Below are 27,534 nucleotides of genomic sequence, written 5' to 3'. Positions count from 1 at the left end.
ATTTCTAGCATGAACTGAACTTCCAAAGCAGAGCTACTAGATCACTTAAATTACACAATTGAAAGCATGTGTGTATTGTTTGTGTATTTATACACAGGCACTCATATATATATTCAAATAATTTAAAAAAAAGTTCATTTACCTGTTATTACCACACACCAAATCCGGTCGTTGGTACTTGCTGGCTTGTGTAGCCACAAGATAACAAAGGCTCAACACTGCGCCCAGCATCCTGGAGCACTTCTGTTGTCTTTTGTACGTGTTTTGAGTTTTTATGTGCTTCTGAGTTTTTAAATGCTTCTGAGTTTTTACGTGCTTCGGAGTTTGTACGTGTTTTTACGTGTTTTGGAGTTTTTACGTGTTTTGGAGTTTGTACGTGTTTTTACGTGTTTTGGAGTTTGTACATGCTTCAGAGTTCGTACGTGATTTGAAGTTTGTATGTGCTTTGTCTCTAGGGGCCACCGTAAATATACTTTTATTTATTCACTCCACATAAAATGTAATAAATAAATCATATAATACAAAAATCAACTATTCACATTTCAAGTTTTAACTATTTAAATTTTCAGCTTTTTCCTTTCACAAATTTAAAGTGAAAAGAACACAAAACACTGCAAACCACAACACAATTAAATATAAATTATAATATGAAAACTAAAAGAACATGCATATTCTCTGTCACATGGACCTGCATGAATAAACTTTCTCAATCCTTTATCATCTGCAACCGAAAATAGTTGTGGATGATTACTATACCTTTCTAATGTTGTTGTCCCTACCTCTCTTTCTCTCTCTCTGGCTCTGTTCCTGTGCTACTGAGTGTAACTACCGCCCCTCCCCCCTCTGCCCAGCGTAAAGCACAAGGCTCGCGTGCAGAGTGAAGCGGAAAAAAAGTGCGAGAGAGAGGCTGAGAGAAAAAAACCAAAAAAACCACGTGACGGCTCGCGATAAGGAGCCGGCTCGCGTCGTTCACGTCAAAGAGCCGGCTCTAAGAGCCATTTCGTTCGCGAACGACCCATCACTAGCATCAAGGCGCCTCCGTTATTCAGGCGGGCTGACAGCTGGGAGGAGAGAGACGCAGAAAAGCGGAAGTTTTTCCGCCTCAGCGTTTACAGAAAGTGAGAGAAAGCAGCGGGAGAACAGTGCCTCACACTAAGCTGCTTCACAAACACTGAAGAATGATTTTCCATCAGCAGTGATTCCTGGTGTTCACATTTTACATGAAGTATTGAAGGTAAGCGCGGCATTAAGTTCTGCTTCCTCCTGGAAGTTCACATTCGTAGTTCTGCTTCCTTGTTGGAGTTGTTTTCATGTGTGTGTAACAGGGAATGAGATACAATAATAAGTTATATTAGATCATGTGACTGTTGCTGGTTTGAAGCAGAGGTGCAGAGCTCTGTGGGAAAGAACCGGAGGTCTCGGTCACGGTAGAGTTCTGGTTGTGGCGGTTTCAAAAGGCCACGATAGTCACGTGATCTTAACCCTAGAACGCTATCGCTATAAACAGCAACACAATCACTAATGCCGGGTGATTTTTACCCGATATAATATGACCAACAAAAAGTACTTGTCATCAAAATATATCAAAATTTGACAACACATGACAAATTAAAGTTGTCTTCTTTTACTTTCAACTGTGCCATGTCTAACAAAATGAAAAAAGTGTCATGTGGGGACCCTAAAATAATGCTCCAAAATCACAGAAAAATTAGGGCAAAGAACAACAAAATTCCTAAAAAAGATAATGACACTGGAAAGCTGGTCTTTGGTCCACCCATTCCTGGGACATTTGAGACTTCCCTGGTGAAGAACAATAGGCTGGGAGGTCAGTTCCTTAATCATAATTATGCAAATTCTCATGACCATTGATCAACAACCACTGACCAAAACCCACTGATCAAAGACCACTCAGGGCCTTCTTGATGTGCTGTTCTTCTGCCTCCCTGGCTGCTGTGTCAGTGGGGATGGTGTTCGCTCTGTGTTGTAGCATCCTGATGACTCCCAGTTTGTGCTCCAGTGGATGACGAGAGTCAAACCTTAGATACTGATCCGTATGTGTAGGTTTACGGTACACGTCATCTTTTAGATGTCCCCCATTACTGATGGAAATCTCACAGTCTAAGAAGACTAACCTGCCACTTTTCATATCCTCCCTGGTGAATTTGATGTGTCGGTCCACCGAGTTAATGTGATCCGTGAAATGTAGTACGTCCTGGGATTTCATTTTCACCCAGGTGTCATCCACATATCTGAACCAATGGCTTGGTGATGTTCCAGGGTAGGATAGCAAAGCCCTCTTTTCCACTTCTTCCATGTACAAATTGGCCACGATGGGTGAAACTGCAGACAATCGGTCTTAAAGGTGCACCCTGTTTATGTATTTTTGGTAAACCATACAGACTTGGTGTAGACTCCCCTGGGTACAGCCTGTGGTATGAGGTCCGGTCAACAGCCTTGTCCTGTTCTAACTGCTTCAGACAGTCTATCACCCTCTTCCTGTAGCCACTTCCTGGGTCTCGTTTCAGGGGCTCATAAGTATTTTCATCACTGAGTAGTGACAAGATCTTCTCATGATAGTCTTTCTGGTTTAGCAATACTGTGCACCTACCCTTGTCTGCTGGAAGGAGGATAATGTTGTTGTCATCACTAAGTGATGTGAGTGCCTTCCTCTCCTCCATGGTGATGTTGGATGCTGGGGGCTTTGCATTGCTGAGACAGGCCGAAACTTTCGTCCGTAGTTGCTCTGCTTCCACTTCTGCAATATTGTTGTTACGAATTGCTGTTTCTGTGGCTGTGATCAGCTCCACTAGCTTGGAGATTTACTTTCCTGGATGATTGAGAATGCATCAAGACATTGTACTGGTTCATTTATTACTTCACAGTGTAACTTTTTCTGCAGCTATTTAGAAACAACTCAACGTCCTTTTGGGGACAAAAACGAATCCTCTCAATTTTATTCAAGGTTCAAGCTGATGTTTGACGTTCACGTCCAATCACAGTTTTCATTTGGGTGATAGAAAAGTAACAAACGTCCATGTCAGTAATGTTGTCATTAGTGAAATACAAAGCAGTCAGTTTCCATCCATCAAATGAACAAACAGCAGACATGCTGTCCTTCATGTATAATATGATTTCTTCATTTTCCAGGTGGTAACTATGACGACTAAGAAGCTGCTCATTGAAACACTGAACCAGTTGAGTCCAGAGGACTTTGCTGAGTTCAAGTCACTCACTGAACTGGAGAAAGATCTATCATCCGAGCCAAGGGGCCGACTGAAAACAGCAAACACACAGGATGTAGTGAAGCTGATGGTGGAGACGTACAGAGGAGAGAGTGTGGAGGAGACCAGAAAGGCTTTAATGAAGATGAACAGGACTGATCTGGTGCAGAGATTATCAGGTATCACCTCAGGAACCACAAATAAGAGAACAAAGAATTAAATATGTGAGAATACTGCACATAGTTTATCACATTCATATGAAACCAGGTGCTGACTGATAGAAAAATCTCTTGACTCTGTGTTGTGTAGTGAATGATGAACAAAGACGTGTATATTTTCGTGCTGCTTTTTATAACGTGGATTAGAGCAGAATATGTGCAGGTCAGGCAGGCTGGCTCATTACAGGAGGCTCAAACACAGCACACTACAAAATAATAGCAGCTTATAGCCGGTGTGCAGTGATATTATGTGACTGTTTCAGGACTTCACAATTACAACAAACCACTGAAACTCTTCTTATTAACAGTTAGACAGCTACAGAGGTCACATGCTCTGTATAGTGGTCGCACACATGCTGATACCTAATGATCCCACACAGTGCAGTGATCCACTGCCTCTGAGAGAGGGCGCCATTGAGCCAATAAACATCACAAATCCATTGTGGTTATTATGGAATCACATACAACATAAACACTGTTACACAAGCTCAGTTACAGTATTTTGATCAGATCAGAACAAAAACATCCAACATCATTCAACATGGTTGGAAAGTCTTCAAGCAGCTCTACAGGTTATAATTATGTCACTATTAACCCTCATCATACTGACTGAAGTCTGTGGTAGATTTTTGTCATACCTCACAGATGTGTTTTTTTTCTATCATTTAAATTTTTAATGAATTTGTCAGGTTGTTGCTAATGTTTCACACAATTTTCTATTTCTGCTTTGATTGGTGCTTCTTTAAAAATACAAATGTTTGTAGGTGTCAGAGGACTCCAGTCAAACAATTCCACCTTTACAGTTTTAATAAATGGGACTTATTAACTGTATTGTGAATTTATTCAGTTGCAGCTGGTCCTAAATTAAAGTAACACACAGTATCTAGTATCTGTCAGTGTTTATAAAGAAGAAAGACTCAGATGCCATCACTGCCTTCATCGTCTGGATGGGGAACTTTCCAGACTAGAAGTTATGAGAATGTTGGAGACGTAGCTGCATCTACTGTACCTGAGAGAGCTGGAGTTCTCTGGTCACGCAACCCATATCAAGGAAGCATGTAACAGACACGCATGTGCAGCACGCTTTGGAGAGACAAAGCGCTTCATGGAGTCACGACCTCCAGCTCTCACTGGGGCAGTTTGAATCTGAATGTGCAACAAGTGGGTGAAAGTAGCACCTCCAAGTTTTAGGCCATGGTTCTCAGCTGGTAAAGGGTGGAGTGCTCACTCCAGGTCACGGACGAGTTCCCCCATTTGGAGGAGTTTAAGTATCTAAGGGTGTCGTTCACAGGGGAGGGGAGAGTGGAGCAGGAGATTGACAGATAGATTAGTGCTGTGTTTGCAGTGATGTGGATGCTCTGCTGATCTGCCCTGGTGAGGAGAGAGCGGGCCCTGATGTTTTAGATTTGTAGGTGGAGCTATGTTCCTGCCCATGCATATGGTCACAAGCTCTGAGGACTGAAAGAATGAGATTATGGATACAAACAGAAATGAGTTTCCTTTAAGTCTATCTGGGAATGTCCTACCAGGAGGAGGCTGCTGGACAGATCTAGACATGTGTGGCTGATCCTCTGAGTCTTATCCAGTAGATAATGCAGGGTTCTTGAGCCGATGTAGGTGAGGGGACTGGTCCAGCCTCACTGCCTTGACCTGCAAGTGTCTGCCCTATTTTCCCTGATATGAAGAAACCTGAGTAGCCTTGCAGGTCAAATCTCTCTAATCTCTGGTCCAAAGGGCCAGGACTGTCCAGGACTGTCCGCTGAAGTCCATTGAGGATGTTTTGAGGAGAGGATGTTGTCTAACCTAACATTCATCATGGACAGCACCTCCCACTGTCACGGTTCTGGGTCGGTGTGCCAGTGTTTTGAGTTTTGTACTTTTGTTTTCTTAGGATGATTGTGGTTTGGGTTTCAGTTTGTACTTCTAGCTCTTCTGTTCTCCTTGGATTGAGGGTTCTACTGCTTAGGTTTGGGTCCCTGTACCCCCATGTTCTGTGTAGTTTACTTCTGTCCTCCTGTTTGCCTTCTCGTTCCCCAGTCAGTAGTATCTCATGTTGCTCTTGTCCCTGTACTCAGTGTTCCCTCTGTTCAGTGTCTAGTCTGGGTCTCTGTGTCTGTCGTGTACTTCCTGTTTTACTTTGACAGTCTCTCGTCAGTGTACGTCATGTTGTGTTTGCTCTTTCCCTGTCTCATTGTTACTATTAGTGTCAGCTGTGTTCCCTGTGTGCTCCTACGTCCCTCGTTAGCTTTCTGTGTATTTATGTGCATGTCTCCCTCAGTCCAGTGTTGCGTCGTCAATGTCTTCTCCCCGAACCTGTGTGTCTTTCTGTGTTCCCACGGTCTTCTGTTAGTATTCCCAGTTTAGTTCTGTTCCTTTGTGAAACCTGCAATAAAGCAGTGATTTTGAGTTCAGTTCCTGCCTCTGTGAGTTTTGCATTTGGGTCCTCATCTGCCTCCACACAGCCGGTTCATGACACTTTTACACTCACAGCGTAGGAAGGAGCGCTACTGTAGGTCATTCTCAGCAGGTTATCTTACTCATCAGCTTGTTTGTTCACTGTGCATTTCACCAGAATCTCACACACACACACACACACACACACACACACACACACACACACACACACAAACATTCTTGTACATTTCTCTGTACACTTTTATACATATTTCTGTTCATTGTTACCTGTATATACGAACTTCAGTTGCTCATATATATATATGAGCTGTGTAACACCCAAATTTCTAATTCATGGGAAAATAATGGTCTATTCTATTCTGTTCTATTCTATTCTATTCTATTCTATTCTATTCTATTCTATTCTATTTTATTCTGTTATCAGTCACACCTATTGTGGCAGCCTATCTCTCAATCGGCCCCAGGGGAAGAAATGACTTGGAAAGGCTGCAACAACCTATTAGAGCTATTTGGACTAATATAGATTAATACTCATATTTATACCTTTATTGTATGTCCACAGTTTCGATTTTAATTGCAACAGATTTGAGTAAATCCACTTGGCAGGAGCAAAGAAAAAGTGAAAAACTAAAATAATGTAAAAAGAATAATCAAATCACATCAATTGTAATTAATAGTTTACGTTTAATTTTAGTTATTAACTTAATTAACGCACTCCAAGCTAATGCTGATTATGTTCTTATCTTTGGGGGAGAGGTTGGTGGTGAGAGAGGCACTTCCAGCATGAAGATGTGTTCCACCTTCATGGAAACAATCTGAAACGCAGGATTCCTTCATAGATCCCATATCTTCTCAAAGCTACATAATCCACAGGGAAAACCCTGGGAGTCTTGAGAAGCTGCGTTTTATTTGCTCGCTGTGTAACCCACAAATATGAGTATTTGCACGACCTCCATAAAGGGAACAAGTAGCTTTGAGAAGAACAGACTGTACGCAGTGAAGGAAGCCACCTGGCGGGACAAGATACTGACATCATCCTGGGAGGGCTGCACTCACATCATATAACCACTCACACTGTATAACCACGCTTGCACAACACACTTTCTAACCATGTATAGTAATTTGTCTTAGTTAATACAGCAACGAGCTTTATGAATAGTCATGTGTGTAAACAATAAAAACGACCTGCAGGGGGGAAGCAAGTTGAAGTGGGTTGGAGATCAACTGCTTCCCTGTCGCGAGTGAAAACTTGAGCTGTGTGTGACCTCGTTCCTGAGTGAGTTTCTGTTTATCCAGCAGTATCAGGGGTAAAACTCTGACAGCGCTCTTCTGGACAGAGATCTCTAATGTTTTCCTGGGATCTGCTGGAGCCACTATGCCACCTGGGTGACGTCCCAGCTGGTATGGCTTCATATTTATGTCTCTCACTCCAAGTTACGGTTGGTTAGCATGGGAGAGGCAGCCTGGGACCCTCATTGGACAGAAACGCCCCGGTGTGGAGTCGACTCCCGTCACGTTCAACGACATGTAGTGTATATTTATATATATGTGTGTGTGTGTGTGTGTATATACACACACATGAAAGTGATCAGCGATCAGAGTATCCTGTGTGTGCTCTCATTCACAAAGTTAGGCCTCTCTCTAAAATCATTATTAACGAGTTAACGAGGTTTAAGTGTCACTTTGATGTGAAATCTTTCATGTTCTAAATCCTCATAAAGCCTGATGATAAAACAGTTTCTAATCTGACTTTTTCTCTTTCTTTTCTCCTCAGACAAACAGTTTCCTCCACTGAGCCAGAGAGTGAGTAACGTCACATCAGTCGACTTCACACAGTTCAGCTTTGATTCAGTAGATGAAGACTGAAAATGATCTTCATCTTCAACACAAATCATACACATGAGATTCAAGCTGCAGCTTTGTCATGTACACATGAGTTTTATACATGATTGGTATAGAAATATTAAACCTTATTTACATTTTAAAAGCAGATTAAATTCAAGTCTTTCTGTTTATCAGTAAAGATGCGAGCAGTTAAAGCTCCCCTCTGTTTGTAAAATCAGGAGACTCACTGCAGTTTTTGTAGCTCAGTCTTTGACAGAGTTACAGTCAGGCAGTAAAACAGAGTCACAAACCTGTTCATGAAAATTAAATCCTTCAAAAAGAGGAAAAAATGAGCCAAGAAATAAAAAACCAATCCAAGCAGGTACCCACCGAGCACCAGATGTTCATGGAGGTTATTTTCTGCTCTACATCTGGTCGACCGGTCATGACCTTAAAAAGACGCAGCTTTATGTCTGAAGGTCAAAGGTCATCTTTTCAGGTTTTTAGAAGGAATTGGATTCAAACATGAATTTATTTTTAGCACACTAAAATGTTTCTGTTGATTAAAAATCAAGCAGACATTTGAATGGTGCATCGCTGTCATGTGACCTCTGTTTTTACCAGGTGGAAACGATGGAGTCTCTTATTGAGCTGCTTTTGGAGACACTGGCTGATCTGAGAGGCAGCGAGGTCAGAGACTTCATCCAGATCCTGGGAAGAAAACATGGCTCAATGAGCCCCATGAGTCTGTCTGAGATGTCAGACCTGCAGGACCTGCAGGACGTGCAGGACGTGGTGTTTTTGATGGTGAGGACTTTTGGCCAACAGTCAGTGGAGAAGATCGTGGAGGTCTTAAAGGAGATGAAGAGGACTGATCTGGCTCAGAGGCTGACAGACAGCAGCTCAGAAGCTCAAAGTAAGATAAAGACAAAACATGTTAAAATGATAAAAGTGTTTCTGCTTCAGTTCATATTAGAAACAGTCAGATTTACAGAGCAAAGAGAGCATTGTTGACGAGCAGAAAATGATGTTCAGCAGGTTTAAATGTAACTTTTTTTTTGTTCTCTGTGTATTTTTTTAAAGCTCGATTAGCTTTTATTAAACACTTATTTCTATTTCTGTTAATTTCTCTTTTTTCAGACAAACATGTGGATGAACATCTGTCTGCACTGATCCATAAAGTGAGTAACGTCTCATCTGTCTGACTCTGCAGAGTTCAGCTTTGATTCAATAAGATGCAGTTTGAAAATCATAATTTCATCATTTAGATTAAACAGTTGTCACAGAAATGTTTTTAGATTAAAAATCAAACATTATTAAAAAGTGTGTTTACATAAATACATCTTAATAAATAAGATAATAAAAGAAAACAAAGTGTTTCAGAGAAAACATTGAAAACATTCAAAGTTTAAAACAGCTACAAAAACATAAATCTGTAATTTTCTCAGTGAGGAAACATTTTTTCTTTATGAATGTTTGAATTTTCCAGGTTGCAACAATGGCAGCTGTTACAGATGTGCTTCTAGAAACACTGGAGGATTTGAGTGATCAGGATCTCAACAAATTCAAGTTGTTCCTGCAGTTCACTTATTTTCAGAAGAGTCTTCCACAAATCAAACTGAATAATGACAGAAGAGGAATAGTGAATGATATGATGGATAAACTTGGTCATCAGTCTGTGGAGGTGATCAGGGAGGTTTTAACAGACATGCAGAGAACTGATCTGGTGCAGAGGCTGTCAGAGAGCAGCTCAGGACTCAAAGGTAAGAGGAAATAATCTGTCAGAGTGTCTGTAATAACTTTAATACATTTTATTTATTCATTAAAGTTTATTTAACCAGGAAAAAATAAAATTGTGACATTAAAAATCTGTTTTACAAGAGTGTCCTGGCCAAGAAGGACAGCTGTACAATAATCATAAGCTGCATAAATTAATACAACAGATATGTTGGGATTATTCTTAACTGTGTGTGGAAGGATTTTAAATATAATATTACACCTTACAGTAAAAATTAATTTAAAGAATTAAATCAGAGAAACTCACAACAAGAACTGCATAATATAAACTTTATTATCATTTATAAATGAAAGAATTTGTTTCCTCTGATTTATTTTGGACAGACGTTGATAAATGAACACATTCAGGTTGTACAAACACAGTAAAATTAAACAGATTTGTTTTCATATTTCAATGTTTAAAGTAAAAATATTCAGCTTATTGAATCAGTGACTTTCTTTAGTAAATGTTGTTTTAAAGCTCTTTGAACTTCTTTCCTTTGAAAATATTTTTCTTTGTTTTTTGCATTTTGAGCTCATTAATATCAGTCTTGTGTTGTAAATGGATCTTTATGTTAGCTTTGATTGAAACTCCACTATGGAGACAGACGACCTGTATGAGGTAAATGATTCAAAGTCTTTTCAGTGATTTCTCTGTGATTGTGTAACTATGGCCTCCTCCTGCCTTCAGTCAGCACAGCTGAAAGTGAAATATTAAAGCTTTTTATTGTCCGGACTCAGTGTTATACTCAGGATGAGCACACATAAAGGACACACACAGTGTCTGTATCATGTAGTTACAGTTTGTATTCAATGTGTTGCAGCTGCAGGATCATCAGCTGAAGGATTTGATGTGGAGGAAACAGAGAAAGGTCAGTGTCCAGAAAACACATGAATCAATAAATACACTCATTGATATGAAGATGAAGAAGATGAAGAAGAAGAATTACTGAATGAAACAGAACTGGATCATTTCCTCACACGTTGATAGTTTCCCATCAAATATGACTTCATGTTAACAAGTTTAATGTTGTTATTAATCCAACTTACAAGGATCATCAGAATGAAATCAAAGCATCAGTTATTTCAAAGTGTCTGATTATTAACACTGATGTTAAATCAGTCATGAATGAAGCTTTTAATCTTTCTTTTCTGTCAGAGAAACACTCTGAGGATGAACGTTGGCCTGCACTGATCCACAAAGTGAGTCATGTCACATCTGTCTGACTTCAGATCATCCAGCTTTCATTTCATAAACACAGGATAGAAATCTTCAATAGAAACAAATGATTTGATTTTGATTGGAAAAGTCAAAGTTTGATAAGTTGAGCGTGTGCAGTGAGGGAGGTCTGCAGCAGGTCAGAAAGTCCTGAACTTGTTAACAGAAGCAGAATAATTGTTAATCAGCTGTTTGTGATCATTGTGACAAATATGACCAATGACATCATCACCTTATGTGATGGATGATGTCATCTAAACACATCTACATTTGTAAAGTGTTGATGAGAAAACAAACAAACCTGAAAGTGAGAAATGTCACATTTATCTCATGAACATTTTCTTTGAATTTTCCAGGTAGAAACGATGGAGTCTGTTATTGAGCTGCTGCTGGAAACTCTGGATGGTCTCAATGAGCCGGAGCTCAGTGAGTTCAATAAGAACCTGCCACAAATTCATCTTCACCAATATTACTCAGACTTCTCATGGATGTGGTACATGAGGACAGACCTGCAGCACACAGTGTTTCTGATGGTGCTGATTTACGGCCAACAGTCAGTGGAGAAGACCATGGAGGTCTTAAAGGAGATGAAGAGGACTGATCTGGCTCAGAGGCTGTCAGACTGCAGCTCACTGCCTCGAAGTAAGACAACAAAATCAAAACTCATTAAAGTCATAAAACTGTTTTCATGTCTCATAAACGTCTGACTAAAGTCTTCTTTGACTTTATAAATAATATTTGTAATAAAGACAAAAAAACACATCTTTAAAACATATTTTATGGCTGTTCTGGAAAAATCTACTTCAATAAATACATAAAAATGAGACCAGATTAAATCCAAATACTTTGTGAGGAGGAGTAAAAATGACTCCTTCATACTGTTTATTATTGCTGAGGAGGTTTCAGTGTAATTCTGCATATTGTCCATTTTTCCAAAGTCATATTTCCTGAATAATTGTCAGTTAGTTGTTAAATGTGTTTGTCATGAGTGACTTTGAGCACTTTTCTCCTCAGAGAAACACTCTGTGGATGAACGACGCTCTGCACTGATCCACAAAGTGAGTCATGTCACATCTCTGATTCAGTACAAGACAGCAGGCTGAAAGTCAGAGGACTAAAGTATCATCAGTTCTCATGTTGACTCATTTTCTCATGATTTCTGCTGGATGTTTGTGACAAACTGAAGCTTCATTCAGTTTGACTTCTTCAGCAGTAATTTTCTGCAACACTAATGTCAGGATGTCTTTACCACTGAGGATGAGCTGAGGAAGTGTCAGCATGTACATTTGTCCTGACTCTTCAACAGGACAGAGAAATCTGAAAACATCAAACACTTTCAGCTTAAACAGGAAACTTTATTCTACTTACAAATATTAATAAAGAATGAAAGATGATGTGAAATCAGGGAAAGATTCTTGATGGATATATTTCAGTTTTTATCTGCACAGTGAGAGAAGAACTGCAGCCTGTAAAGAAAAAGTATTCAAACCCATAAAAGTGGATCACAGTTTTATATTTTCTTCATTTTTTTCATAAACGTACCGCAACTAGTAAATAGATGCTTGTGTTTGGCTAAATAAATATGTGACCCCGTGATTGTGTTTATTGTTCCAGATGGCAACAATGGCAGCTGTTAAACATCTGCTTTTAGAAACTTTGAATGATTTGAGTGATGAGGAGCTCGAGACATTTAAGAGGATCCTGCAGACGATCCTTCCTTGGAGGAATCTGTCATTCTTCTCACGGAGGTTGAGTCAGTCATCAACCAGAGCAGATGTAGTGAATCTGATGGTGGATAAACTTGGTCATCAGTCTGTGGAGGTGACCAGAGAAGTTTTCATGCACATGAACAGAACTGATCTGGTGCAGAAGTTACCAGAGAGCAGCTCAGCATCCAGAGGTAAGACCAACATGCATGAGTGTAAACTCTGTGTCATCAACAGGTTTTTGTGTTGGTGGTGTCATGGTGGTGCAGTGGTTAGCACTGTGTCCTCACAGCATGAAGGTTGTGTGTTTGAGCCTCCTGGTTGGCTGGAACCTTTCTGTGTGGAGTTTGCATGTTCTCCCTGTGCCTGCATGCTTTTCCTCAGAGTGCTCTGGTTTCCAGTCCAAACACATGCTTGTTGGCTTTATTGCTGGTTCTAAATTAAATGTGGGTGTGAAAGGTTGTCTGTCTGTTTAAAACCTGAGGTGGACAGGTGTACCCTCTCTCATTATCACAGCTGGGAACCCCCAGTTACTTTGGTTGGACAGGATGGAGGGTTTCTTTGTTGGGTTCTTATGTCATTTTATTTAGTTTCACATGATTTTCTCTTTTAAATCATCTGTGTCGTCTGAAGGCTGATTCTACTTGGATGTGTGATGATGTTTGAATCCTCAGAGTTGATTGTAAATGTCTTTCCTCCTCAGAGAAACACTCTGTGGATGAACATGGAGCTGCACTGTTGAAGAGAGTGAGTGTGACTTTAACTCAGCTTTCATTCAGTAGATTCAGGCTGTAAATCATCCTCATCTTGAACATTAAACACGATGAAACAGACGAAGCATCTTTGAAACTGGATGCTTCTCACAGTGTTAATGTGGAGTCTGCAGCAATAATGTTTCCACTGACAACAGAGTGAAGGATCTACTCCTGACGATAAAACCAGGAAATGACATCTTTAGATTTTTCTTTGTCTTTAACTTTACAAAGACTTTAATTCCAGAAAAAAGGACATTTAGGTTTTAGTACTGATGGAAAGTAAACAATACTTTTTTTCATGAAACTAAAGTTCATAAATACACAAAGTTAAATATCAAAACCGCCAGCTGTCTCGTCGGTGATCGTTCTGAAACATAAATATTAATGAAGACATCTTTTTATTAATATTTGATATTTCTATTTCAGTTTCTCTGGAAATTAAATAAAAAGAAATCTTTAAATCGTCCAACAGAGATATTATACAGTAACTTAATACATTGTTTTGGTTTTACAGGAAAAAGAACAGAAAGCTGTCAGACAGATTCTCTTCAAAACACTGAATGAATTCAGTCAAAAGGATCTAAAGAAATTCAAGCAGTTGCTGCCGTTCACGTGCTTTAAGATGAGCCTGCCACAAATGGAGAGGTACTGGATACAGATGTATCCAAACAGGACAGAACACCTTGTGTATGTGATGGTGGATGAACTTGGTCATCAGTCTGTGGAGGTGACCATGGAGGTTTTAACAGACATGAACAGACCTGATCTGATGCTGAGGCTGTCAGAGAGCAGCTCAGGTGAGACCAAACAAAGTTTAATAAACAGATTTTCATAATTTACAATAAACTTGTTTAAACAACTTCTAATCAACAAACATTAAAATAAACAGGAAACACAACAGACGTCCAAAAATAACTTTGCATAAATGATCAGAGCTGAATCCAACCTTTCTCTCTGTCTCTGTCTTGTTCTGACATCACTGGTGAGAATATTTGGATTCATCAGCTTTTGATCATCTTAGACGTCACTCAGCTGCACGTCCTGCTGAACATGTTGTTCTGATGTTGAAGCAGCACTGCACAGCATAAAGTGATCAAACAGCAAACATGTGGACAGTTAGAGGATGATTTTATATGTCAGCATAACATCATTCATTTGAATTCTTTGTGTCTCAACAAGGACGAAAAACTGAAAGAAGTTCAGAGCTTGAAGGTTGTCAGAGCCTGACGGTAATCCCTTCCATTCATCCATTTATTGCTAAAGTTTCTTTCTTTATAAACATGTGTACTTATTGACTAAAGAGACTGTCCTCTGCAGCAGGACTGCAGTGATTGGACTAAACTTGAACCTGAGGTGAACAGTACAGATGCAGACGAGGCTCCAACTTACAGGTAAATCAACTTCCTGAATGCTGCAGCACAGCAAACTGGAACTACAGGAAACAGTTCAGCTTTGGATTTATTCCCAGAGGAAATTCTTCATTTTGCATCCGATTCACACGACTACTCTCTGTGTTTCCATTCACTCTGTTGTTCCTTCATGAGTGTGTATTTAATTCCTGTTTCAGCCTTCAGTCTGCAGCAGGACACTTTGAATGCAGTGTCTCGGGCTTGCGCTGGGTCTGTAAGGGAAAGACCAGCTTTCAGTACCAGTTTAGATCTTGGGAGGGACACATGGAGAGGATGGAGAGCAGACAATACATGCCTGCAGGTCCTCTGATGGACGTCACAGTCACTGCTGGGAAGTTAAATGAAGTTCACCTGCCACACTGGATCTGCATCGGTAAGAGGACATGAAGGAAGACTTTCAGATGTTTGACATTTCTGACAGTGAGCGCACAAACTGTTATAAACTGTTCTTCTCACCATGTTTGTGTTGTTGTGTTCTCCTGCAGATGACATCCCTGACATATTGGACACGTTTGCAGTCCTTCACATAGATGACTGTGGAGATGTTGTGGAAACAGTGTCTGAGGTCACACCAACACATGTCAAGTTAACTGAGCCAAATTTCTCGATGATAGCGGCTCTGATACGTTTCATATTTCCTCCAAAAATCAGCTGTTACATGTTGATGTACTATAAACCCAACACATCGTTCCTCAAACTCCACGTCTACCTGATACGACAGGATCCTGCTCTGGAACAGGTAACTGAACATCTTAATGATGTGAAACAGGACAAGATTCCAAACATTAGGACCGACTGACAAAAGACAAAAGTGAAAAATGTGTTTTATATTGAAGCCAATTGTAAAAATGTCTCTATTGCTACAATAAATCTCTTCTGTTTGATTATAAGAATATTTTTTAATCATAGTTTTTCTTTTAACATCAGCAGCACCTGTGAGAGTCACTTTGCTGATAAATCTCTTCACTGTAATCTGGAGATTATTTGGATCCAGACCAGAGTTTATAATATTACATCATACAGACTTCATATAACAAAACTCTGATTATTAAAAATTAGTCACTTGTTATTAACCCGAGAGTTCACAAAGCACCCATGAAGATGCAAAATATTGATCACCTTCACATGGTGATACTCTCCCTCTCAGAGTTTGACACAATATTTCACAACAATCTCTGACTTTATTCTCATTAATGTGACTTTTTCCTCCCTTTTTCTTTTCCAGCAGACCATAATACTCTCTCACAAAAATCTTATTGCTTGGTTATAAATGTCATTTCAAACACAGATGGTGTAAGTTGGTGTAAAGTTAACCCCTATTTTTGATTACTTTGCTTTTTTGTTTCCTTTTTTTTTTCTTAAACAGGAAATTGCTGAGAAATATCGTGAGAAAAATGATGAGACAAAATCCCATTTGAACTTTAAAAAAATCATAAAGCATCCCCCAGACCAGTACCTGCAAACCGAGCGTCTTTTCAGCCTCAAAGCCGACAACACAAGTGCAAAAATTCAGCCGAAGGTAAAGTTTGTAAAGTTTGTGCTACATGTGGATCGAAACCTTGTTGGCAGAAAACACATCAGGCCTTATTTTAGCCAGAATGACACGGCTGCTCTGAAACATACGTGTGTCTTTGCATTGGCTGAGTCAGTGAGGTGAGGGCCATCACACCAGGGACTATCAGCTGTCTTTGTTAGCACAGCTGCACACACTTTAACACAGCAGTGTTTGATGCTGTATTTCAGTCTTCTTCAGGTGCTGATGATAGTTTTACCTGAAGAACATAAAATAATGGTAAAAGTCAACATTAGTGTTTCAGGAAAATCAAGTTCTGAAGAAAATCCTAAAACTCTTAAGTTCAAACATTGAGTTGCAAAGTAATTATATTAGTGTGCTGCTATTTTTTTAAATGGCTCATTTAAATGCCATCACCTTTTCCCAAAATGACCTGATAGATAAGGAAAGTAAGAAGTTGTGTATTTAAAAAGAATAATAATAAAAAAACAAACAAATGTGATTAAACTGAGTAAAAAGGTCTGTAGGTCATTATGTTTTTATTCCAGTTCACATTTTTCTGGTAATTTTGGTTTTAGTTTTAGTTCATTATAAAACTCTTGATGTGAACAAGGTCAAAGGGCAAGTGCTCAGGTCATATTAGAGCATATTTAAAAAACTCAAAGTCTGAGCCTCAACATTGTTTTGACTGAAAATCACTTACATCTGTCTTACTGCATCTAAATAATATCACAAGTCCACAGATAAACTGTCTTTTTATCTTTAGTCTCTGTCACCTACACTTTGTCCATCAAATATATTTAAATAAGAAGATTTAAAAAGTAAAATGTAAAACTTGGAGGCTCCATTTCTGTACTAATAGCCAGATGTAAGAACCACAAGTGTGTGTGTGTGTGTGTGTGTGTGTGTGTGTGTGTGTGTGTGTGTGTGTGTGTGTGTGTGTGCGCTCACAGAGGTATTTTAAAGTTCTTTTGTTTTGTTTTTCAAACACAGGAGTTAACCCTCAGATACAACAGGCAAAACTTCTATGAGGTGTACGTTAAGAATCCAGGCAGTGAACTCATACTTACACTGGTGCACACTCACCCAGCTGATGGTGAACCAGCTGATGAGCCACTATGGAAATGTGAAATTCAAGCAGGTCAGTGGTTATGAAGCAATATTACCCACACTGTTACTAATATAAGAAATACTGTATGTCATAAAATGTCAAATGTAAGATGTTTTTTTTTCCATCAAACTTAAAAGAGTCTGCAGCAGTTTGGTTGACACTATGTTTCCAAAAGTATTCACTCGCTCATCCACATCCTTTCATTCATGTGTTAAAATCGCTTCCGTGGCCTCAGGTGTATAAAATCAGCACTAAGACATGCAGACTCTTCTACAAACATGTGAAAGAATCACTCGTTCTCAGCAGTTCAATGGTCCTGTGATAAGACGCCACCTGTGCAACAAGTGTCGAGTCGCACATTTTGAAGCCAGTATGATAACCTTATCCCACCAATGCTGTGGACGTCCAGCTTTTCAGATCCAGTTAAAATCCAATCACTCAAAAAGATCCTCTGGAAAAGAGTAGAATTCTTAGAACAGAGTTTATTAAACAGTGTCATATGAACAGCAGAAATCAGTACAATAAACCAGGATGACAGAAAAAGTGAACAAGCAAAGCGAAGCAACCCCGGAGTGTAGAGCCTCAAAGCACAAACAGCACAGACACACAACAGACAGACAGGGAAGAAGCAGCAGAGCGGGGCATATCGACCCTCCTCTTATATGGGATCAGTGACCCCTCCGCCTGCCGTTGGGTACTCTTTCATCCTTTGTTCTTTCTTTTCATCTTCCACGTATGATGCATAACTTTCTGACCCTGCCCCATAACTTTTACATCCATCATTGAATTGGCTCACTTTGTCAAATTGATGAGAAAACGGCAGTTAACAGTTAATCAATTTGACAATTTTGTCAGGTACGCATGCCAGACGTAAGCTGCTTTCTATGCCGAGTAAAGGTTTTTCTTGCCTTCTGGTGGCTGAGGTGAGAACCAGAATCCCAGCTTCACGCACAGGGGGCAGGTTTGTTTGCCGTATAGGCATCGAAAGGGCTGGACACAGCGTGAGGCGCTACAGATAAACGCAGAGAAAGTGTCCTATGCGCATACTTTAGCAGTGCCAAAGAAACCTTTGTTTGAACCAGTCACCGTTGGCCATAACACAGTCAAAGGTTACTTATTGATCCTAACTAGTACATTTTCAAACAGTATTGATCAGCATGTGTTTGTACAATAAAGGGCACAAACTTCATTAATATTATTGAAGATAATCTTTGACCTAAATATGTGGGTCTTGTGATTTTGAACGAGTAGAAAAAATACTCCAGTATAAGTATATATTTAGTATATAGAAGTACAGCTGACTGTATGTATAATATTTTGTAACAAGGGAATTTCACCACAGGACTAATGTTGTGGATTTTCTATGATATATATGACATATGTACCTGTACACACTGGACATATACTCACATATGTAATCATATATTAATGGTATTATAACAAAGAACGACAGCCAATCAGCCACAAAGTGACGGGCCACGTAAAATCACAGAGGCCTCCAACTTTCTGCAGAGTCAGTCGCTACAAACTTCACGTGGCCTTCAGATTAGCTCAACAACAGTGCATAGAGCGTTTCAGAGAATGGGTTCCCATGGCAACCAGCTGCTTGAACACTCGGCTTTATTCAGATGAAACTTTCATATTTAACTCTAATGTCAAGTATCCATATTTTGATTTTCCTTGAATTCCAGATGACCATCCAGAGTCTGGTCAAGCCGAAGGTAAGATATCACACGAAAGGAGCATTTAGACGAACCTTTTACTCAGATTATAAATGAATGATTTTATTCTTCTTTTTTTGTTTTTTAAGTAGACCAGAGTTTAGTGGAATATTCTTTGGTGTAGTTGTTTAATTGTTTTAATTTGGTGGCACTGAGTCTCTAATGTTTCAGTTTGCTGGCATAATGAAAGTTAAAAAGTTTGAACATTTGTTAAGAAATTAAAAACTTTCCTTGTTATTTTTAACAGCTGCAGGATCCTCAGTGGGAGCAGCTGCTGTCAGCTCTCAGTCGGCTGGTAGGTTCATCAATATTAACTCAGTTTTATATAATGAAACACAGAAAACTGATCAATACTAACTGTGCTTATGTTCCCCAATGACTAAGATGTTGCTTTAAATTTTAGAGATGATTAAATTGAAACTGAAGCTTTGTCCTGTATGGCATGACCCTGACCTTTGACCTTGAAGTATTGCATACTAAGATGGTGTATTTGATCATCTTCACCCATGTGATTGGAGCAGAATTGGCTGAAATCTTTGGCTTCTATAAGCCTTCAAAACTTTATGGCATCATTGTGAACTGAAAAAATAAACAGTGTGTTGCACATCTCCTTCCATGCTGCTCACATGTCGTATTACTGGATATGGATTTTTGTTTTTTTACTTGATTATGGTTTGACCTTTAACCTTCATTGTTAGCGTCCAAGGTCAAAGTTACCAGTGATGGTCAAGGTTATATGTTAGACAACCCAACCAAACAGAAGTGATTACATGCTCACTCTCTTTAATCAAAACGTTCAAAGGGACAGGAAGTGCTTCACAGAGATGGCAAAAAGTACAAGTACAAAAAAAGAAGAACAAAACAGAGTCAGAGTGTTAAGGAATATATTCTAAAACACTTCTTCAGTAAAGACTCAGAGAAGAGAAACACACAGAACTTCTTGCTAGCAAGGGCAGCCTCCAGAGACTCGCGCTAAGAAACTGCCCCAGTCTTTATTTATACTTCTGTGTGTGTGTGTGTGTGTGTGTGTGTGTGTGTGTGTGTGTGTGTGTGTGTGTGTGTGTGTGTGTGTGGTCCTGCTGATCAAAGGGTCATATAACATGAAAACACAAAAGGAAACATCCTTGGTCAGGAAGAGGGTAGTCTCCCCCTCACCCTAGATGTTTCACCCTAGATAACATGGTGAGGAAGTCCAGCTGTTCATCTATATGTAAAGAAGCACTTGAACTAAAACAGACATAGCTACGTTAATCCTACCGTAAAACAATAAAACAAAGTACGACCTCTCTCATGCTCCCAGGACGTGGGGGTGCATTCCTGGAGTGCACACCAAGCCTTTTGCAGCCTGCTAGAGATCACACATCGTGTCACTACACAACTGATTATATGCCTCTAAGCATACATGGTTAAATATTTCCTAATACAAATAACTACATGCAGTATTCTACCATATGCGAACTCATATCACTAAAAGATTATACTGACTACTAAGTACAATTTTCCATTGACACAGAGAAATATGAAGAAGATGACACAGATGACGAGAGACGGAGGGAGAACCAGTAAAAACACCAAACATTAGTAAAGGAAAACTGAAGGAGGGACAAAGAACAAACTAGCACAGACAGACAGGATGATCTGGAGCTGATGCTGTTAGGTATCAGCTTGTGATAAGAAACAAAATGGCACCATTTATTACAGAAAGGTTTTAGAAAAGAGCTCCATAGAACAGAAGTATGGTTTACTTGGAGAGGAAAGGATGCTGGTTTGATTCCAGTCAGAGGCACAAATCCCCCTTTGTGTTATGTCAGGAAGTGTAAAACTGCCAAATCAAACATCTGCAGTGACCCCGTATGGCAGGGCGCAGTTGAACGTAGCTTATTTCAAAACATATTTTTCAACATTATTCTGAAATTGCATTGAAATGGTCTGAAACCAAATCTCAGACATGACGGCTACACCTGTTTAATCAGATGACACAGCTCATTATTAAACTCTGATGCATCAAACAATGACATCAAGCGTCCATATTCCATTTGTTCCTTACATTAAACGTGGTTTAAACCAATTAACTTCTTACAGTAAATTTTCCTCAATGTTTCACAGCTGCAGGATCCTCAAGGGGAGCAGCTGGTGTCGGCACGTTGGCAGCTGGTAGGTTCACAGATATTAACTGTTCTATCTTTTCAGTAAATTACTTTTAGTATTCAAGAAAAAACTCATAGTTGTTGCCTTACTGAAGATGAACTGCACACACTTAGACTTTACTCAAAACTAAAAATAGAGTGAAACTGGAATGAAAACCACTGCGATAGAAGCAAAAAAAATGACCACAGAATCCAAAACAAGAAGGAAAAGCTGATACAGGGAGACAACAGGAGTTAAAGCCGATGAGAAAATGACCAGGGAGAGTGAAAATGCACAGACTAAATACACACCATGGAGAGGGATACTAAAGCACTTGTAACTTAATCATAGACATGAATGCAGGCAGGAAACGGAACAACCCTGCTTTGAAAATAAAACAGGAAGTAAAATGAAAATGGGACAAAGGTTGTGCACATGGTTATCAAGAAGGTTGGTGGTTCAATTCAGGGCTGCTGCAGTCTGGATTCAGTATCCTTTGGCAGGACATTGAACCCGGCTCACTGGAGTGTGAATTTGAGATAGAAAGCCCAGAAAAAGTGTTTGTATGAATGGATGAATGAGACATCTGGTAGAAAAGTACTAAATAAGAACCGCCCATTTACCCTTTGTTTTTCAAAACAGGGATTTTTCTGAGCTCATTTCAAAAAATATCTCCCTCCACACTAAAATGTGCATCAAATACATTTTAAAAGGTCATTGCCATAACAAAAGGTGGTGATATAACACAAACCATTAAAAAATGATATGCAGTTATATAAGTTTACAATAATGAGCCTTATATGTGTGGATGCAGCCAAAGACAGAGGAACCTGCTGACCACGATTCATCCTTTAAAAATTCAGATGATTATGAATAAAATTAGAAACTTTTTGTCTCAGAGTGATACTGAAAAATCAGTTAATGCATTTTATTCCTTCTAGGCTGGACTACTGTAGGTCCTTATTTGGCTGTTCTAATGGCTCCAAAGTGGGCGGGGCCTGGTCACTTTATCTGAGTCCATTAATGTTAGATATCTGCTGCTAGTCTGATTCTGATGTTTTCATAGCATATTTAACCTGGCACATTAAACACACTCCACTCCATCGGAAAACTCTTCATGAATCAAATCAATCAATATTTATGTTTCATCTTTCTTCTTTCTCAGAGAAACACTCGGTGGATAAACATCCTCCTGCACGGGGAAGGAAAGTGAGTAAGAAACTTATTCTGACTTTACACAACACAGCTTCATTCATAAGATTTACATTTTTTAAAAGCAATATTTTAACTGCTGTGTTAAAAATGTTTAAATGTCATGGTTCTTACACTTAACTAACTAATCACTGATCTAATCATATTCCTTTCTTTGCTTTAACTTTACCAGGCATTGTTCAAATCCAACAGAAAGAGGTACGATGAGGATCCAGAAGAAGAAGAAGAGCATAAAAAGCTAAAGTTACAGTGGGACAGTGATGCTGCAGCACAGATGCCAAAGGTGAGTAACGCCTGACTTTACACACAAAAGCTTTAAGTCATTAAAATGCAGGTTAAACATAATTCAGAATGTAAAACTGAATAAAACCCCCTCGTGATTGAATTGGATGGTTGTTATGCATAATTTTATTTTTGGATAACTGATTGATATCAAATTATATCTCCTCATTTGTTCTCAGGCATTAACAGTCCACTCAGACAGAGAGAAGCTTTTGGAAATGTTGGAAGATCTGAAAAAGGAGGAGCTTGAAAAGTTCAAGTGGTTCCTGCGGGACCGTGATGTTTTGGTGGAGCTCCAACCCATCTCAGAGAGCAAACTGGAGAAGGCCAGCACCTGTGACCTGGTGGACCTGGTGGTGCAGACCTACACAGAAAAGTCTGGGGAGGTGACCAAGAAGGTTTTTAGGAAAATTAACAGAAATGATCTGGTGCAGAAGTTATCAGACAGCAGCTCATGATGCAAAGGTAACAATCAAAATGGCATCATTGATTTTATGAATATTTTACTTAATCCAAAATACTTTTGTATAGTTAGATTTGTAGCTTCTGAATTTATTTTCAGTGCACTACATGATTGTAGTATGGAAAGTAGCAGAGAGTCTGACTGCCCGTCCAACTGACTCTGACATGAGGGAGAGTTTATAATGTAGGAGCAGATTTGAGGTTAAAATACAGGAAATAACATCGATTTGAAAATTACTGTATGTGTGTGTGTGTGTGTGTGTGTGTGTATGTGTGTGTGTGTGTGTGTGTGTGTGTGTGTGTGTGTGTTCGTGTTCTTAGGTTGATGCAAACATGAGGATGAGATCAAGATTTTTGAAGCATTTTTTATTTTAATATTTAATCTTTTCATTTTATTTTAACTTTCTCTCTTTAATTTTCTCTTATCATGTTTTTATTTTCTGCAGAATTATTTCAGGTTTAAACGTGTAGAAATGATCTGACAGTGATTTCATTTCCTTCTTTCATAGAAACACATTCTGTTTGTTTCTAGCAGCGCAGTTTGTAAAAAGACGGCATTTGTTGTGCTTTTCTTTGTTTTCATTTATACACTTTCAAATTTACGATAATGAGATCATCATGTTTACAGATACTCACTGTGAGACAAACACTCAGGTTTATGTGGTTTTTTTAACTTCTGTAATGTGTGATGTCATTGAGGGGCGATATCCTAATATTGGTGTTCTCCAGTTCTGGCCCTTACCACAGAAGCTCCACCCACTTGTCCCTCAAACCTTCTGTTTGTGGGAAACAGCCAATAAGAACAAAGTTGCCTTAAAGGGAGAGGAGTAAAAAAGAAGCTTGTTTCAGAGAGGATGAGGAGCTACAACCAAACCAAGTATAAGAAAAATGAGGATGATTTTGAACTGTGACTCAGACAAAGCTACTCGAGTACAGTCCAAAATTAAAAATATTAACCTGAAAATGAGCATTATATGTATAATTACATACAAAAATATCATGAACAGCTTTATGATTCTCATTTTGTTGAAGACGATAAATCCATGTCACAGTATAAATGTGCCACATAAAGAAAAGTCTTCCAGAATAATTTTACATTAACACCATATGAACTCTGTTATCTTCTGTCTTTTGTTCTTGTGGTCGATGCTCAGTCTGGTTTGGAGTGAAGCCTGAATGAGAAAAGTTTCCAAGGTTAGAAGTTACTGAGGAACATCATGACCTGCATCTGTTACTGCCATGTTTCTCACATTTTAAGAAGTTTTGACGACTGCTTTGAAGATAAACTGGAGAATTTTATACTTTTTAATCTTTAATATCCTGCTTTAATCATTGTTTTGTTTTTTTTAATTCCCTTTTAAGCACGTCACTAAACATTTTATATTGGCTTTCTACTAAATATAGAAACATAAATACAATTGTTCTTTATCAATAAAATATTTTTTCGGATACATCAGGGAGCAACATTGGTGTCTATTAACTATTTGCTGTCAGAAACTCGTTCATTTTTTAACATTTTAAAATCTGTAAAAACACGTCTTTCATGTTTATACGGTGAAACTTTTGCTGGAATGAAGCGGCCTAAAAACAATGAAACAATGTACAATGAAGATCACTCAGTAAGATGATTGCTGTGCTTTTGTATTTTAAGAGATGAGATGTTCAGGTCAGTCTTTATTTTCCTACAGGATCATTTTGATTTGCAGCATCAGTCAGTCAAACTGAAATATCACAAAATGAGAAAGATCAACACATAAATAACAGTAAGAATGAGGAATAGTTAAATGAATGACTAAAAGTACATTAAAATGATGGAAGCAGTCAATAAGAAACGTTACAAACATCAGAAATGTCAGACCGGGATCGGACGGCTTTATTTACACAGAACTGGATGTTTCCTGACTCTGAGGACTTTATTCGTCTAAGGAAGAAACTCAGACTGTTCCTAAATGTGTCCTTATATTTTGACTTGTACGTACAAATTTTTATATGGTTTAATTGTTATTAAAGACTCCTTTTTACCCTTGTTTTCTGGTTCGTTGGTTCATTTAAACTCCAGCCTTTCTGGAGCGTTCAGTTCTACAAAGGCTGATCAGCGTCGACTCCATCAACTCCATTTTAATCCAGCAGCACGAAGAACAAGTGTCAGTGAGGTTTATCTTAATCATTTAACCCAGTTTACATTTTCCACCCATCCATTATCCTTATTAGCCTATCCCAGCTACCACAGGGCGAGAGGCGGGGTACACCCTGGACGGCAGTCTACTACAGAGAGACAGACAACCATTCACACCTATGGGCAGGTTAGAATCACCAGTTAACTAAACCACACTAACTGCATGTCTTTGGACTGTGGGAGGAAGCTGAAGTACTCGGAGAGAACCCAACAAACACAGAGAGAACATACAGACTCCACACACAAAGGTCTGGTGGTGGAGTCGAACCCGGGACAGTGGTAACCCCCCCGTTTTGTCCTTAATAGATAATAAATCAGAATCAGAAATACTTTATTAATCCTGAAGGAAATTATGGAAACCTGTAACCTTAGCAAGTTTTATAGTTTACCTTTAAAAGACAAACTGAATTATTCAGCTGTAACTTCATAGGAACAAAATGCAGGTGGAAATAACTGACGATATGAAAATGTAACCTGTGATGTGTGATGTTGGACATCTTTCATTCAAAGGTTGCTCAAAATCATTTAATGACTATATTTAAACATGTGACGCTAATTTCAACATGAAGGAGCAAACATCCATGTAGTTGTGTAGATACGTGTCAGGATCTGCTGTGTCACCATCGCTGGCCCTGCACCTCCTGCATAAGAAGTGACAGGCTGCTTCAGTCCTGCAGGTACAAAATGACTTTTTCATTTTCCAGGTGGTAACTATGACGACTGAGAAGCTGCTCACTTGGATGAATTCAAGTCACTGATTGAATAGCAGAAAGATTCACTCGTCATCTCAAGTAGCAAACTGAAAGCAGCAAACACTCAGGATGTAGTGAATGTGATGATGGAGAAGTACAGCCGAGAGTGTGTGGAGGTGACCAGAAAGGCTTTAATGAAGATGAGCAGAATCTGGTGCAGAGATGATCAGGTATCACCTCAGGAACCAAATAAAGTCAAAAACAAATAAATATGTAAAAAACGGACACATGGAGAGGATGGAGAGCAGACAATACATGCCTGCAGGTCCTCTGATGGACGTCACAGTCACTGCTGGGAAGTTAAATGAAGTTCACCTGCCACACTGGATCTGCATCAGTAAGAGGACATGAAGACATTATTATTTAACAATAAATTACATTTACGATTCAAGTTTTCTTGTGCAGATGACGTCCCTGACATATTGGACAAGTTTGCAGTCCTTCACATAGATGACTGTGGAGATGTTGTGGAAAAAGTGTCTGATTTTCTCTCCAAGAGCGCTCCTGATGAAAGTGGGCGTTCCTGTGACAATCAACTGTAACGTGTTGATATATCAGACCAACACAGCTTTCCTCACACTGCATGTTTATCTGATCCCACGTGATCCTGGGCTACAGCAGGTTATTACATGTTTCACAGTATAAGATGGACAATGTGCAACAAATAAATCAGCAGACAGTAATATTACAATATTGGATCCCTGTAGCATCTTTACACACACACATATAAACATATATATTCTCTCGCTCTGTAGACGATGGACCGGAGAGAAGAATCCTGTGGATACAAAATCATCCGAAAGCCGCATCCAGAAAAGTCCTTGAAAATGTTTCATTGTTTCACCCTAAGAGCAGATTTGGATGGTGCAGAAATCTGTCCTCAGGTATGTTGAATTTATTTACTGCTCATTTGATCCCAAAACAATTTATAAATCTGTGTAAGGTCAGTAAATATATTAGTCTGTTTAAATTATATGAATGAATAATCATCAGATTTCTCTCCCTCAGTGGAAAAATATCTTACAGGTTCTTCCTGACTTTATCTTTTCATTCTTTAACAGGCGTTAAAGCTCAGATATGAAAGCAGAACTCCAAATTTCTTTGAAGTGTACATGAAGAATCCAGACAGTGACTTCCAGCTCAGACTGACGCCAGAAAGAGCTTCAGTCAGTTTGGACCCGCACTGTTAGAAAAGGTAAGATTTAAGCACGTCTACAAAACTGTATCATCACTGTACCACGTTCACTTTGAAGGTTTATTTTAGTGATCATTATGCAACACAGATGGCAAATGTTCCTGTGATCTCTTTATGCTGGTAACTAAAATGTGAATGAAGAATAAGTCAGATATAAAATAAACACCTGTTCATGGTGAAGTATGTAACTGATGTATTCTCACCATGAAGTAAACTCTCCTGCTGTCTGACCATTAGCTCCAACATGTGTTGACACTGAGCAGTGAGTTGTTGTCTTTGCACCAAACTGCACAGCTGTGCACGGCTGATCTCCTCCAACAGAATGATGATGGTGGTGTTGTCCTCTAACTTCATGAAGATATTCTCTCCATGTCTGTGAGAGCAGTCATGGCTGTTCAACATGAACAGGAGGGTGCTGAGTGCATGACCCTGGGGGCCTC

The 27,534-nt window shown here is 39.1% G+C and overlaps 1 protein-coding gene and 1 long non-coding RNA gene across 2 annotated transcripts; one reads left to right on the top strand and one right to left on the bottom strand.

The window, feature by feature from the left end:
* The first annotated feature begins 1,026 nt into the window (after positions 1–1,026).
* On the top strand, positions 1,027–24,998 carry LOC112429875 (uncharacterized). The gene is made up of 26 exons (XM_076890303.1): positions 1,027–1,234; positions 3,148–3,400; positions 7,629–7,657; positions 8,303–8,594; positions 8,819–8,859; positions 9,168–9,441; positions 10,279–10,326; positions 10,614–10,657; positions 11,030–11,315; positions 11,688–11,731; positions 12,288–12,573; positions 13,083–13,126; positions 13,649–13,931; positions 14,314–14,363; positions 14,452–14,525; positions 14,702–14,916; positions 15,029–15,282; positions 15,910–16,062; positions 17,050–17,197; positions 18,859–18,888; positions 19,136–19,183; positions 20,995–21,042; positions 22,181–22,224; positions 22,400–22,510; positions 22,689–22,974; positions 24,126–24,998. Exons 2-25 carry the CDS (start codon positions 3,157–3,159, stop codon positions 22,965–22,967), a joined length of 3,369 nt encoding a protein of 1,122 aa, XP_076746418.1. The 5' UTR covers positions 1,027–1,234; positions 3,148–3,156; the 3' UTR covers positions 22,968–22,974; positions 24,126–24,998.
* LOC143421156 (uncharacterized) lies at positions 13,851–15,082 on the bottom strand. The gene is made up of 3 exons (XR_013100908.1): positions 15,000–15,082; positions 14,839–14,908; positions 13,851–14,755 (listed from the first exon to the last, which is right to left on the bottom strand). It is a non-coding gene; the product is annotated as an uncharacterized LOC143421156 (long non-coding RNA).
* Positions 24,999–27,534: the final 2,536 nt, after the last annotated feature.

Source organism: Maylandia zebra, linkage group LG11, assembly GCF_041146795.1.
Source record: "Maylandia zebra isolate NMK-2024a linkage group LG11, Mzebra_GT3a, whole genome shotgun sequence".
NCBI lineage: Eukaryota > Metazoa > Chordata > Actinopteri > Cichliformes > Cichlidae > Maylandia > Maylandia zebra.
This window is presented reverse-complemented; position numbering and strand designations above follow the sequence as displayed.

Coding starts and splice junctions, on each gene's coding strand:
- LOC112429875 (XM_076890303.1), top strand. CDS start 3,157: ATGACGACTAAGAAGCTGCTCATTGAAACACTGAACCAGTTGAGTCCA. Junction 3,401..7,628: donor TCTGGTGCAGAGATTATCAG/GTATCACCTCAG, acceptor TTTTCTCCTCAG/ACAAACAGTTTCCTCCACTG. Junction 14,917..15,028: donor GCCACACTGGATCTGCATCG/GTAAGAGGACAT, acceptor GTTCTCCTGCAG/ATGACATCCCTGACATATTG.